The sequence below is a fragment of the Anser cygnoides genome, chromosome 7, assembly GCF_040182565.1.
Source record: "Anser cygnoides isolate HZ-2024a breed goose chromosome 7, Taihu_goose_T2T_genome, whole genome shotgun sequence".
NCBI lineage: Eukaryota > Metazoa > Chordata > Aves > Anseriformes > Anatidae > Anser > Anser cygnoides.
In genome coordinates this window covers 26,489,625-26,504,645 of record NC_089879.1, presented here as the reverse complement: position 1 = coordinate 26,504,645, position 15,021 = coordinate 26,489,625, and the positions used below count along the sequence as shown (strand labels likewise).

The following is a 15,021-nucleotide window of genomic DNA, read 5'->3' as shown; positions in this document are numbered from 1 at the left end:
GAAACTTCTTTTAAGATGACATCTAATATGAAAATCATCTAAAATTGATGGAAATGTGTTTTGATATGAGAGCGATCCCTTGAAAAAAATATTTTCTGTGGTAAGTCTGGTGACCATCGAATAGGTGACTCAGCTCCACTCTCTCAGTTATGCTCAGGAAGATCAAATCCTAAATATTATCTTCTTGTGCACTAGCACACCCACAATTTTTATTCCTTGATACCTGCAACCTGAGTACTGTACTTGACTCCCACAAAAAAGTACCTGCCTTGAAAATGCTATGCAAAGAGGAAACTAATCTCAGATTTTCAGAATAAATAAATACTTTGCATAATGGGGATAAAAAACAGTTTTAGAAACAGACTGTATTTTTTCTATGTACTTTTCTTGCAGCAATTTGATAGTTGCACTTTTCATGCTTGTAAGAAAATGTAAGCAAACACATTCTCATTTGTACTGTTGACTCTCAGAGTTATAAACGGCTCCACAGCACTGAAGGGAAATGCTCACTATGTTCCCATTCTCCAAAATCTCCCACTTTCTTGATGGGCTCTCCTTGTCACTCAGAACTACTTATGTAAACAGAGTGTAACACAGAGAGAGTGTGAATGAAATGTTTGTGCTGTCAGCCTTAAGCATTCAAATATCATGAGGTAGGATCCAAAATATCACAAAACTGGAATAAATACCAGGTTATTTTAAATAATAAATCTCAAGTTCTTTGTATTTGCTTTGTTTCTATGCCTTCAGGGGTCACATTTCCAGGATTTGCTCAATAGCCATGAAACATGCTGGTGATGAATTTCACTTACAATAACATAACTCAAGTGTCAAGATATGAAGTAATATGCAACAAAAGATTTCTAACAAAAGTATATGAGTTGTCAACACTGGCTGTTTGAGCCCAAGAAGATAGCACTTAAAACATGGAAGGTCTTAATCCCTATTCTCCTCATCAGACATCAGCAAGAAAGCTCTCTTGCAGCCACATGGAACTGAGAGTTAAGTGGCAGACTGAGAGATGGACATGGTTGGTCACTGCCTAGAATCCATGATGAGCACCAAAAAAATGAACAGAGAGGAAAGACATGAAAAAAATTATTAACACTGGTGCTGCCTGCTAGAATGCACACCCTCTGGCAGACAGTTGTCTGCTGATAGTTTTGCACAAAGCTGCTTAGCTCATTTTGTGTTTCTTTTCATCTTAAGGAATTTGCAATAGATGGGCAATAGAGATAATTCATCATTCCTGTTGCAGAAGCCCTCTTGCGGAATGCTGTGAAGAAGGGATTTCCTTCCCTGAAGCAATGGAAGTACTCACCTGCTGAACTGTTTGGCTGCAGAGACCGAACTAGAGCCAGAATTTGGGTCTTAAATAGGTCATTCCTTACTGTTGCGAACTGCCCTGTGCAACCTCTGTAAGACAGGTCAGTCCTGGTTACAGTAATAATGCACTCCAAAGGTTTTCTTAACAACCAAAAAGGCAAAGGAATTTTCTTCTCTGAATGGACACAGTTCCTACAAAAAAATATATTCAACACAATTCAACAGGACACGTTACTTACTTGCCATTGGTAACCATCACTGTCACTTCCCTATGTCAAGATAAGAACACTGGAAAAGCTGCTCTGCACAGGCTCTGTGGTGTAAGAGACTTTTAAATTGTGTCACAGTAAATAAAATTTCCTAGGACAGAACAGGAGAACTACCTTCTGGGAGTGTTTCAGTTGAATACAACATACCAAAGAGAGTAAGATGATAGGCCTGAGTAAAAATGACAAATTCTTAAGCTATTTTTTCATCAGAACTAAACTATACTTTATTCTAAGCCCTAAAACTATAGCTGTAACTTGTTTTGTCACTCAACAGGACTTACATTTGAAGAGAACTTCTGGAATTCAGAAATTCTGGAATAAGTTGCAGCACAGAGAGCTTGTTGTTCACTGAAATCCTGATGGAATCCTGAGGATTTCTGCTCTGCAGCTTGTGCTGTATCCCAGGCCATGATAATTCTTTCCATATTAATAAGTCTGCTGTATTGATGAGAAAAGCTGCTTTTATCACAGTTAAGCAAACCATTAAACATACTTACATATTTCTCTTTAAATTTATAATGGTCATCACATTGTATGAGCAGAATTATGTGTCTATATAGCTTTTTAGCAGGGCTTGTCCTAGATTTGGTTAGGAAGACAAGTCTCTTGAATTTTGTAAAGTACTAGTGATGAAACACCACACAATCTAACTGAAAGGGAAACACAAAATGTAGGCTCCACACTGCAGCGAAGATGTAAAGGAGAAGAATGGCCATTCAGTAGGGACTTCCCTTTAGAGTATTTCTACAATAATTCTTCCTTCCTCTCACTGCTTGCTTTGTCTAGCCCTCAGAAGCTAATGTGAGACCTTATCTGAGTGGCTCTAACTTGGGAATGTGTGAGGGCAAGGAAGTCATTTGCATTCCTACTCCCAACAACTGTCTGTTCTTCCAGCACAACTTACACTTCACCTGAGAACCACTGAAAAAGCTTTATGATTGTCTTGGGGCCTCAGCATCTGCTATATTTTAGAGAAGAACTGCTCTCAGAAAGAATTTGGTGATCTATGCTAAAAGCGTCCCTTGAGAAAAAACATAAACAAATTTCACAGTTTAAAAAGGTATGAGTAAGAAAAGAAAGAGAAGATTCTCCAAGTAACTCAGTGACTCTCATTAATCTAGATTGAACTGCAAATCCCAGAAGAAAAATTATGACTTGTGTAAAGAAAAGCTGTAAAAGAAACACACATGAAAAACAGAATACTGGCAGAGATGAGCTGCAGTAATCAATCTGGCTATGACCACCATTTATAGCCACAATATATTTAGAAATACAAATGCTTTAGATACAGAAGGAAAATTAAAGGAAATGAACAGAGTGAACACTTGTAATACACCTTCCAAGAGCAGTAACTTCTCTGGCAGCAACTTTTTCCTGCCATATACTGTGTTGTTCACCCAACTGCTGTACCACAGCACCAAGTTCTGACAGTTGCTAGTAACAAATGCCCACCATGCAGTGCCTGCAGTTCATGCCTTCCTATATATGCACTGAGAAATCTTGTAGGTAAATCCCTCTTAGAATATTCATTTTATACTCATCTGATACCCCTAACTGTCCCGCTTGAAAAGCAGTATAAACAGAGGCCAGACAGCATTAATGAAGAGATTCAAAAGAGAGAAATGGAATCTTACATATTCCAGTATAATTAACTGGGAACTATGGTCTATTTGTAACTGTTCAGCCAAAAAAAAAAAGTGTTATTTTGAGCAGAGCATTACAGTATGTCTAGCAATTACCACAGGACCATACATATAGAAGACGCTTCAAACCTCTTCTGGCATTAAAACCAGTTGGCATTCAAACCAATGGAAACAACTCTGAAAATAAACCAGTACTTAATGATAAATATAAATGAAAGGCATTAGTGTGAATGGCCAAGAATTTCCTTAATTTTGACACTAGTTTATACAGCTTACCTTCAGCTCTAGGTAAAGACAGACAGACTAGTCTCAGGATAGCAAGAGAACAAGTGATAGCCATCCGGGTGGACGTGGGAAACTGTCCTGAATGGAGAAAATCAAACAACAGATTCCTCTGCTTCCTCTTTCTCTGACACAACACTAATCAGAAGCACACTACCTGCAAGTATCCCAGAATATCATGTATTTCAAGGGTTAAGTACCTATGAAAGTGTGCTCACAGCCCCTTCTTCCCCTGACTCCCCACATCCCAACACCCAGCTGTTTAAGCCCTATTACTTGTCACCCAGGTAGGAAGAGGGACACAACGTTTGTGTCCTTGCAACAGTGACAGTGAACAACACTTTAGGTAAAAATTCAACGACTTTTACTATGTAAAGATAATTTTCTTCCCACATATAAAAGATAAACAGAAAAGCAGTGAAATCCAGCTGTACAAAGGTTTACTATAGGCAACGTGAAGATGAGAATGTGTTCAGTTCCCTTACAGGGTTCCAAGTGGGTAACAGACCTCCTTTCGTCTTTATCCTTTGCAGAAAGAACAACCAGACACACACCCTTCTTTAATACTTCAAGTTGATGCTCTGAGTGCACCAAAGCCTAAGGTGGCTCCCTTTCAAATGGTTGCTACTTATCACGCCTGAGTTTGTCAGCTATTTAAACTATTTAAAATGTTTATCCATCTTAGCATGGGACGCAACTCCTTCTTGCCCCTAATGTGATTACTGATCCACTATCCAATTGCCCTGTGCAAAGCGCTTCCTCTTAGGGCAGGCAGTAACTTCTAAGTGCCATTTCATTGCTCTGTAATGTGACTACACTGCCTTTTGATATACTTTCATTATTCAATCTATTCCACTGCCAGTGATGTTTATAGAAAAGAAAAATCAATATAGAGCAAATTTTTAAAAATGGGTAGCTATGCTCTATATTGGTCAGACTTTATAAACTGCTGTTCTTCACAGCCAACTTTGACATAAGCTTTTCTTCTATTTCTCCATCTCACGGAAGTGAATTTCTCCTTCCCCAAATAATCACCAAGAATTTTAAATAGCTATACTTGTGCTATCTGAATCGTGACACTCAAGAAATTGTGTAAGGATCCCATTTTCACTGTTTTTTTTACAGCTTTAGTTGTTTTATTTATTTTGCTCCTCAGTATGCTGAATACACATGGACTTCCCATAAATCTAACAACAACCTCAATGACAGTATCAGCTATTTCTTTTAGGGGAATAAATGAGGTGCAGACAGGGATTATCTCAATCATAATGAAATAAGTATTACTAGAGCAAGTATATTTAAACAATAGCTTTTCAATAAGCTTACTGTGGATTGAAGATACCCCAGCTTTGAGACTCCGTCTGTTCATTCTCACCCGTGCAGGTTATACCGCACAGTGTCACCACTTTCCTCTGCCATCACAGATGACACAGAACTACTGGATGCGTTTGATCCACTACTTGCTGACATTAAGATGATCTTAATCATCTGATCTCCGATGATCTTAACAGTTCATGATTGAGACAAGTATGCAAAAATATAGTGCAAGAAGATCATACATTTGCGATTTATAATGCAGATATTTGATGCAGAATTTTCCACCTTTATTATCTTCTACAAGCCCATGTTAACAGCCAGTTGCAATCTTTCAATAAAGAATTTACTGCTGTTGGGCATATGGTGAAGTATGACTACATGTATGTGACCGGGACATTCCAAAATACCTGTCACAATATTTACTCATATGAAGGTCACACACCCTCCATATCCCCAGATACCAACCTCTAAGCAGTCAAGTATCTGCTGCATTGCTATGAACACAGCCTCACTGAATAATGCTGACTGGTGGCCATCTGGCTTTCAGAAAGTCAAGCACTACAAGCCATTCCGTCCAAATGCAAGCTTTGTCCACCATTTCCCATCTGACTTTCTTTCAAGCAAACCAGATGGTATGTCTCTACACAGAACTGAGGGCATGACAAGGGAAATGCCAACTTTATAATAAGAAAGCTGAAACCTGCTCTCAGCTGATGTCAGGCAGTCAGGAGTTTGTGGTATGGGCATGTCTCCCTCTGCCCTGCAGTGTTATGCCTCAAAGGTGTCAAGCATACAGTGGGACAGAGAAGCCAAACTGCCCACTGACTTTCATGAACAGTTGTACTACATCAGGATTGAGGTATACTGTAAGAATGAACACCACGCCACTATCAGCAACGTTTTAAGGAGAAAGAAATCTAATCCCCAGGAGTACCAAAACAACAACCTCCAGTCAGTGGATAAAAAAATGTGGTTAAAAATGCTGTATGCTGTTGAAGAAAGAAGTGCTGAAACTATTGCTAGGCTGTGTGAACCCCAAAAGGTCCTAGTTTAATTGAAAATGTTTGGAACAGTCTCCAATTCTATTTTTAGCAGAAAAACACAGCACTTGAGTACTGTTTCTGCTGTTCAGCATGCTCCCAAGGTAAGCATTTCTGAACAGTTTTTCTCTTTAGTACGCATATTCAAAAAATGAAAATAAACTACAAAGATACTAAATAAAATGAAATGCACAGAAATTAAAGTAAGAATGGGTGTAGATCTGCAACTTCTTGAAACAGTTGTGTTTTGCTGAATGCTGACCCTGTCCTAGCTTGACTCTTGGCCATAAAGAAAGCAGAAGTTCAAATGAAACACTGTCTTGTGGATCATTCAGAAGAAAGCAGACATTTGGTATGGTGCAGAGGGGGAGGAAGAAAGACTATAGATGAACTGGTTTTATGAAGATGAAGGCTGTGTCTCTCTGAAGTAAGCAAGGTTTCATCTGCATATTGATGAGGGTGACTTTATTAAGTGCTTTATGAAGTGCTTTATTAAGTCAAACAACTGGTCTATAATTCAGTTCAGGGAAGAGAGGAAAATAACAGTAAAACAACTGTTAAGAAGGACTTAGGTCATATATTCAATGTTTTACCATGCTTCCTCTACCCGCCCTATAAATTATTTCTGCTATACAAAACAACCACATCCAGGCACACAGTTTGTAGAAGCTCTAGCTGATTTGGATATGGCTGGGTACCCCCATAAAACCTGCTTTTTGGGTGCACACATTGGAAAATGTGACTTACTCCATGAAAGACATTTTACAGTCTGATAAAGAAACCATGGAAAACATTTTGAAAATTCAAGTCCTTTCTACCTGGCACCATCTGTACTGAAAAAATGAAATTCTGCGTATTTGCATGATTTGAAAGTATCTCTGCAAGAGTGGTTTGCCTGTTTTGTTCTTTGCTAGTTCACAAGGTCCACTGTGAAACACTAGAGCAAGAAAGGGCGTTCTCTCGACAACTGCATTCTAGTTAACCTGTTCTCTCCATGCCCCTACAGGCTTCTTACTCTCTGGCTTTCTTTCTATCTTTCTTTTTCTATTCCATCTACTAGCAGCTCATGCTTAAATCCCTTTCTGGGGGAGCTTCATGGTACTCTATAGTACAACAGCTATAATGAGGGAAAAAGCCCTACAAGAGTTTCCTATTCTCTTTATTTCTTCTATCCAAGACCGTGCAAGGAGCAGATAGTGATTGCTACTTTGGAAGGTATCTTTTAAGTTATTTCTGATAATATAGAACAGTGTGGAAGATTATTCTTTCCATTGTGTTGTGCATGCACCAACCTGCAGAGAAGCTGCAAGCTCTAGAAATACAAAGTTCATAGCATTGCTTCTAAGGTTAAAGAGGAAAGATGGCACAGAAGTGCCCTTGCTGGAAGCCTTCCTCACTCCTTTTTTCACCAGACTGCCCACCTGCCTCCTCAGTACAATCAGAGCAGCAGTCTAGAACGTATCACCACTTCACTAAATTTATCTCAGTCATGAGCAAACCTCTGAAGAGTATCTGCAAATTGTGGTGGCCGGCACTACGAAGTCTATGCAGCTTCAACAGCATTCCCTTCTACTTTATAAAATAACATCCAACTGATCTGTTTCTTTTTTATGTAACTATGTGCGGCTACTATTGGTCCTCTTTCTTTGAATGGTTAGCGTTGATTTTTATGTACCTCCAGAGGGTACTATCTGTACTATCAATTTTGCCAACTCCACTTTGACACTTAAACTCTACGCTTGTATTTCATAAACACCAGACAGATCAACAGTGCAGTAACTGCATAAATCAGCTTTTTTCACCCCGGACAATAAGCAGTCAAGAAAAATGCTGGTGTACATCATACTCTGGATGTGACTGATCTCTTGTAGAAGTACGCAGCATTGAATCAGCAATGAATCCAGCAAAAAAAAAAGTCACTAATATTTTATGTCAACTTTCTGGTCGTAATTAACTCACTGACGTGCCTACACTTCCAATGAAGGGGTTGATAACTGCGGAAGTTTCCAGTCTTTATTTCTTGGAAACCTTCCAAAGGTGTAGCTTCTGATTTCTGCTGATTAATTCAGAAAGAACCTGAACATATGGTGTTATAGCAAGAAATATATAGCATGTGCAAAATATAGCAAATAAATTCTGTAAAAAGAGGTCTACATTTTAAAGCGAAAAAGTTAGGAGAGGTGCTTTGCCTTTTTCATGCTGCTACTTTATTTCTCTAAGATACTTTTCTGGGCGTTCTTTTCAAACAACAGCTTGAGCAACATAAACAGAAAAGCAAGTCTTGCATCAAGCCTCAAAGTACAAAAACCAGGCTGACTAATGTGCCAACTGGAGAATGCTACAAAACCCACCACATCCCTAAGCATTATCACATGTACAGCAAACTGTAGTATGTCACTGATCACATCACATCTGGTTTGGACACTGTACTGTCGGTTTCTCCTGCTAGGAGAGCCTGAGCCATCAGAATAGACTCAGAAAAGTGACAGGAGAAACAACAATCCTCAGCTGCAGCTGTCATAGCCCTGAGTGCACCAAAAAGGCCTTAATGGTCTTGAACAACCTCACCTGAGGCCCCCTCCCATAGACTCCACCCACTGGCTCAGAAGCTCTATTTAAGCCCTGTCCTACCCTCACCTTTTCTCTCTGTCCCTGACCTGGTCTGCATTTATAGGTATGTCTGCCTCTAGCTCTGTTTCTAGTTCTATCCTTAACAGGCTTTGGACCTATATTGCTAGTGTCTTGTTTCTTGGATAGACCTCTTGTGCATGTGCTGTACCTTGGCTTTGGGAGATTCCCTCTTTGGATAAATTAGACCTGCTAATCACTTTCCTTGTCTGGGACTGCTGATGGATCTTGTTATAAGTACCCTGTGCTGACTGCTGTGTTTAGATGCTGTAGAACTCTGCTCTGGTCAGTGAAAGCTCTGCAAGCACTGGGATTACTTTTGGATCTAGGCTTGCCTCCCTTAGGAAGCAACTGGCTCTTGCTGTTCCCTGGCAGTAGCCTTTATCCTTACAGCCTCAGGGTCTCACTCCTGGTGCCTCAAGGACAATGAAGAAGATGACCATGGGTAGAAATTGAGCAGTCTGACTCAAACTCCTGGCTGGCCCTGCAGAAGCCTGGAACTGAGCAGGTAACTCTAAGCCCTACCTGATGGCTGCATGGCACCTTTGGGGTGCTCTGCTCCTTGCTAGGGAGCCAACATTGCTTCTGTCCATTCCTGTTGAATGGCAAAAACGCCTGCAGAATACAACCTAGACTGCTGTGAGGTGATACAGCTCTCACCCTTGTGCTGGTCTTTAATGCTGCTCACACAGATACAGTTCTTCCTTGGTCTGTAACCCCCAAGAGCCTGCCCTGCTATAGACTTCCCAGTTGGCTAAGATAAGTGGCTTGGAGGCTATTAAATTACTGCCTGAAACCCTACTTGCTTGGGAGACTTCTATTTCTGTTGGCAGGAGCTAGTACTTCAGGGTCCTGAACTCACTTTGCAGTTTGAGTTCAGTAGTCCATAAAGCTAAAAGGTAAAAGACAAAACTTTCTGGCACAAGAGATACTCACATTATCCTATTTTACTGGGAAGCTGTATTTGCTCTAATGTAGTTTGTCTCATTTCTAGTCCTGGGTGGATGTTAAGAAGGATAGACAGACAAATTTATCTGTCTTAATCATTATATTACTGTATTGAGTATGATCCTTGCTTTAAGATATGCTTTGCTATGCATGTGAGGCATGAACATTAGTTCCTCATTAACCTCCTGGCCCAGCCAATAAACACTTCTATCACATCACTTTTTTGCTTCATCTGTGCTAATGACTGTAGTACTGGTATCAAGAAGTACTAGGTACCCTGAAGTAAGTGCTAGACTACTTGTAAGATTACTGAAAGTGCAAGGAATTTGAGGTCTCCCAAAAGAACAGAGTGAAGAGGAACAGTTTTTAATTCTTACTGATTTCTAGAGGGCCCATTGTTCTCATAAAAGTATTAGTTACTTAGAGATACCGAGACAGAGGTCTTCAAATATTTTTCGAAATTCCCACTAGTATATTGCTTTCCTATATGTATACTATAGAACATACAGGAGATGTGACCTTAACAGGTCAGCAAAAACAATGGATTTATAGTATACAAACACATTTTCCTGGTCTTAAATTTATAAAACTTAGTACTGCTTTTTAAATAATGAGCCTTCTGAGTTTTACTATGTGGAGCATGTAATTGCACTAAGAATCTGTCTTCACAGCTTCCACACCTACAAGGAATTCTATGGCATAAAAGAAATGATTGAGAAATGGCTATGGACAGTCCAGCAGGGAGTCAACTAAACACTGCAAAAGCGAACATCACCAGAACTAAGCTGAAGAATTCTAGACTTCCAACCAGCTAACTAGCAGCACTCACTCCTTATGAATACAATGTTATATCCATGCTATTGGGAAGGTAGTTAACTTTGAAATGCTTTCTTACTCAAAGACCAAGTATAGGCTTGGTGTAATTCCTGTTTCTACAAAATTTAAGAGCTTTCTATTTCAACTAGCAAATGACTTCTTGTTTTCACTCAACATGATGTTCTTTCAAAAGAATGCCTATTGGTATCTACAAAAAGCTCAAGTTCTGAGCTCTGTTAATTGCACCTACACCTGACTTCCTTGCATGGAAAATGCAAACTTACAAAATGGTTTGCAAGAACTGGCAATATAAAATGGAAACTAGGATAGTTGCATGTCAAAATAAAACAGCTTTTGCTGCTTTTATAAAAACTGTGTAACCATTAAGCTTGATACTGTGAAGCATTACTTTCCTGTTTAGATTTTACTTAAATCAAGATGAATAAATATAAAAATCTTTTTCTAGAAAAGTTAACTTAAACTCTTAATTCGATAACCCTCAAATGAAAAATTGTTAGAATTGGCAATTAGAGAAACAGTGAAATAATTACACATGGTTACAATGTAGAAAGATATATAGCTAAATCAATGCAAGAAATTCAAAATAACAGAACATCTGCATTCTTTTTGTAGAACAGCTTGCATTTTTCCCACTACAATTGCTCTCCCAGTGAACAATTTTAGAGGTAGAAGTTTATCCTTCCCATATTAGGGAGGAAAAATAACAAGATCAGCAAAATGCAGCTTCAATCAATAGTGATTCAGGAGTGCAACAGTTCTTGCAAATTTTATGTAATTAGCTTACCCCAAAACCAGTATTTTCCATTAAAGCCTTACTTTGGAATTGTAACTTCACTCACAGATCAGTATTTTCTTTCCAGAACTAGAAGCATCACAGCATTGATCAGAATTCAGGAAAGACATAAGCAATTGTATATGCAGCAGTTTAATAACCGAGAGTTACTAGGTTAATTATATTTTAATTTTATAAATAATTTGAAAGTTAATAGCATTCACAGGGGAAGCTGAAGTACCTGCTGTATTTTAGAAACTCTTTATTTCGAGTAACACATTAATAACTTCAAACTTTACAATCAAATTAAGAGACTAGAAAGGAACAGGATGTGTGATTAAATGTTCAAGAATGCAGAAGCTATACCTCAGGTATCATTACAGCAACTGCTGCTATAAACCTGACTGTCCTGTTCCCACTGGAGAACATTCTGTACACCTACAGCACAATGGAATGGTCTCTGCCAAAGAGCTTGTAATGTAACAAGAAAGAACAGACAACTCCAAGCCAGTCTTCAAATCATCTTCAAAAAGGTAAAGAGAATCTGCAAAACTACAGGCAAAAGCCTTACCTCAGTTCTGGGGAAAATTATGGAGCAAGTCCTTAAGGATGGAACACTGAGGACAGCAGTATGATAAGGCAAAGACAGTGCAGCTAAAATAAGTGGTCTGTCAAACCAACTGCCTTCTGTGATGAAACAGCTAATTCTGTGGATGTGGGGACAGCAGTAGATGTTGTTCACCTTCATTTTTAGCAATCTTACAGTATCCTTGCAGACAAATCAAAGACTTGGCTAGACAGGTAGACTATGAAGTGGATGAAACTGGCTGAATTGCTGGTCTTGCAGCATAATGGTCTGAGTCAAACTTTGATGGATTGTTTAAGTGGTGCTTCTCAGGGCTGACAGTGGGGCCAATACCGTTTAACACCTTCCTTAACAAGGTTAAGGTGACAGAACATGCCCTCAGAAGTCTGCAGGCAATACTGATTTGAGGTAGTGGTTGAAACTTGCCTGGTGGGGCTGCTGTTCAGAAGGATCTCAGCAAGCTGAAAGAATGGGCTGACAAACCGTGAACTTCAACAAAAGCACATGCATGGTCTTGTATCTGGAACAGAACACCAGTGTATAACTGGAGGGGAGAAGTAACTGGGTAATAACTTTGCATAAAATGACCTAACATGAGTTAGCAGTGTGTTTTTCTACAGTGAAGGATAACTGCATAATGGCATACATAACCAGCAGCACAGCCGACAGACTGAGGGAAGTGATGGCCCTGTACTTAACCCTTGTGAGGCTGCACCTTGCATACTTTGCCTCATACTGCCTGGGCCCTCGGTGCTACAGGACACTGGCAACCTGAAGAGAGCCTAGAGGAAGGGCAGGAGCACATGATGCATGGGACAGAGGCTGACAGAACAAAGCTTCTTCAGCCTCAAGAAAAGAATGCAAAAGAAGAGACTAATCTGCATTCCCCTATCTAATGGGGAGGATATGGAGGAGATGGACACTTTCCTCAGAGGTACACAGTTAAAAAAAATAATAATAAAAAAGTGAGGTATGTAGGACATAAACTGCAGCTAGAAAATTCCTGTTAGAAAAAGGGGATGTTGCAAGGTTTTCCCAGAGAGGTTGGACAACACCATCTCCAGTCTCAGGAATTTTCAAAGCCTGATTGGATGTGCCCCTGAGGCAAATTGATCTAATGTAGCAATCAGTCTCTCTGAAAAAGCTGGATAACCACCAGAGGTCCCTTCCAACCTCATTTCTTCTATAAGCTGGTAGGAACAAATGAATAAGCATCAAGATGAGACTGGACTGTGGGATAAGAAGTGAGATCAGCAAGCTAGAACACTTGCTGATCTCCAATCCTCGATAACCTGGTGCATTTCCATGAGGGATATGAATGAGAATAAGGAGCTTCACAAGTACAGCACAGAAAGGATGTATTTAAAAATGAAATCTTGAAGGTGGCAAAGGAATATATATTTATTAGGGATGTTATGAGCTGACTGGAAACACTGTAGTGAGAGAGGTAAGAGGTACACCAAAAGGTTTTGACAGTGAAGGCAGGTGGCTAGTTTGCAGGAAAGGTGAAAACAGAACTGTAAAAAGGCTGTGTTTAAAGGAACAACAGAAAACATAACAGGAAGGAAGCTGCGTAAGTGGCAGAGGCATAAAATGTAGATTCAAAACAAAGCCAATGCATGTAAGCATGTGTATGCAACTACCCCATTTCCTCCTTTTGATGCTGACAGGAGCTTTGGTTTATCCTTTCCTTTTAGTATCTCTGGTCTAAGTGTGAGCAATGGTTAACAATTGCTTACTGAAGTTAGTTTACACATGGTTTAGATGCATTTTGTCATGTTAACGTTGCAGAGGAAAGCAAGCAATGTTGCATTCATTGTTTTGGTCACTAGCTGTTCACTGTATTGTTTTATGAGTATTTAACACATTTTCTTAACCTGCAAATTAGCAAACAACATTGTATGTGTCATTCTTCTCACCTAACCCATTCTTTAGCTAACGTCTTTATCCATTTAGAACCTGTTTTTCACAGTTCTGAAGTAAATCCTGACTTTAAAATTTCTAACAAATATATACAAAACATACCTGAATATTTTACTGTTTGTCAATTATGCATAGAACAGAAAAAAATCAAATCCATTCAACTTGCAGGTAAGTTGGATATCTAAATACCTTGACTATGGAGTGATAACCAGATTTTGTGTTTAGGTGGAAGAACAAAGCTTGGAACATTTGGTTTCAGCACTACATTCCCCAAGGTGACTGTCACTTTGAAATAGAGTTGTATAAAAGAACAAATATAGATGTCTTAAGAATTTAAAAAAATCTGTCAGAGTATGAATATTCAGCACTTTAAAAAAAAACACTGCCTTTTAAGAAATTATAATGAGCCCTAAAAAAAAGGAGACCACTAGAACAGCAAATGGTATTTCTGAATAAATGTTTGCTGGCATACGTCCTCAGGAAATACCTGAAACTCTTTACAGCTAACATATCTGCAAGAGCATCCACATGAATACCATCAATTATCACTCAAATGTCATATGAATAAAGATATAGTACCATGCATGAAATCCACTCAATCTTTTGAAGTGGGAGAGGATGATGTGTGCGATTTTTGCCATCAAAATCCCTTCAAAAATCCTCACTTATTTGTGAAACCTGAGTTTGTATACACCTTAGAAGCTCTGACATGCAAGAGGAATGAGCAACACCAGCTGATTCTGCATGATGTGATTTAACTCAATGTATCTCAACACTTCATCATGTATCTGAGGGACCATGTTTCCACTGGAGGGGAACAACTGCCTGCGGCTACTACTTAGTAGACATGCAGTTCTGGCAAGACAGCCAGTATCTTGCAAGTACTGCAAGATCTTAGTTAACATTTATACTATTCCAGCTAATGCAATTCTGTTGTTCATTTTAACAATAAAATCTTATCTGTTTAATCTACCATGTTGTATGAAGTAGATCCTACTGGTTCTGTTCATCAAAACAAGTATGATAAAACATGCAAATATGTGCACACAACTAAATTATACTTGCTTTAGAAATGAATTCGTCATAAAGAACATCTTTATGCAATTAGTTCTGGTCAAAGTTAGCTTCAAGATAGAACCCTAAGAGAGTTCATCTACTTTGCCATGTAGCTGAATGGTCCAAAATAACTTTATGATGTCTCAGTGGGACAAAACTGCTTTTGACAAAACAACTTCTCATCTTTAGGTAATTTTTGATGAAATGCTGAAGTCTAAAGAGAGCTGTTTTTTTCCTCTTCGTATGATGCAAATATTAAGTGCCTGTGGACTCTCAAAAGGATCCCAAACTGCTTACTGAAATAATGATGAGCTTTGAATACTCTGATATGAGCAATGAGAGGGAATTTTTATATATACCCAAAGTAGAACTGTAGATTTAATGGCATCAATCA

The 15,021-nt window shown here is 39.0% G+C and overlaps 1 protein-coding gene and 1 long non-coding RNA gene across 22 annotated transcripts in view; one reads left to right on the top strand and one right to left on the bottom strand.

Moving 5' to 3' along the window:
- The window catches only part of CTNNA3 (catenin alpha 3), a 488,378-nt gene that overhangs the window by 36,577 nt on the left and 436,780 nt on the right, over window positions 1–15,021 (bottom strand). Inside the window, exons 16-17 of one of the 21 annotated variants that reach the window (XR_010833024.1) lie at window positions 1,877–2,033; window positions 1,322–1,518 (exon numbers count right to left, since the gene is read on the bottom strand). The exons of 18 other annotated variants lie outside the window; for them this stretch is intronic. Coding sequence is in view for 2 of the 3 variants with exons in the window: in XM_067001106.1 (XP_066857207.1) it covers window positions 1,859–2,033 (175 nt within the window). In the remaining variant the exon portion in view is untranslated. Of the gene's footprint in view, window positions 1–1,321; window positions 1,519–1,633; window positions 2,034–3,514; window positions 3,602–15,021 lie in introns of those variants that run through there. 2 more of the 21 variants (XM_067001107.1, XM_067001106.1) reach the window with 2 other exon arrangements.
- On the top strand, window positions 8,520–10,261 carry LOC106031228 (uncharacterized). The gene is made up of 3 exons (XR_001204180.3): window positions 8,520–8,551; window positions 8,899–9,013; window positions 10,125–10,261. It is a non-coding gene; the product is annotated as an uncharacterized lncRNA (long non-coding RNA).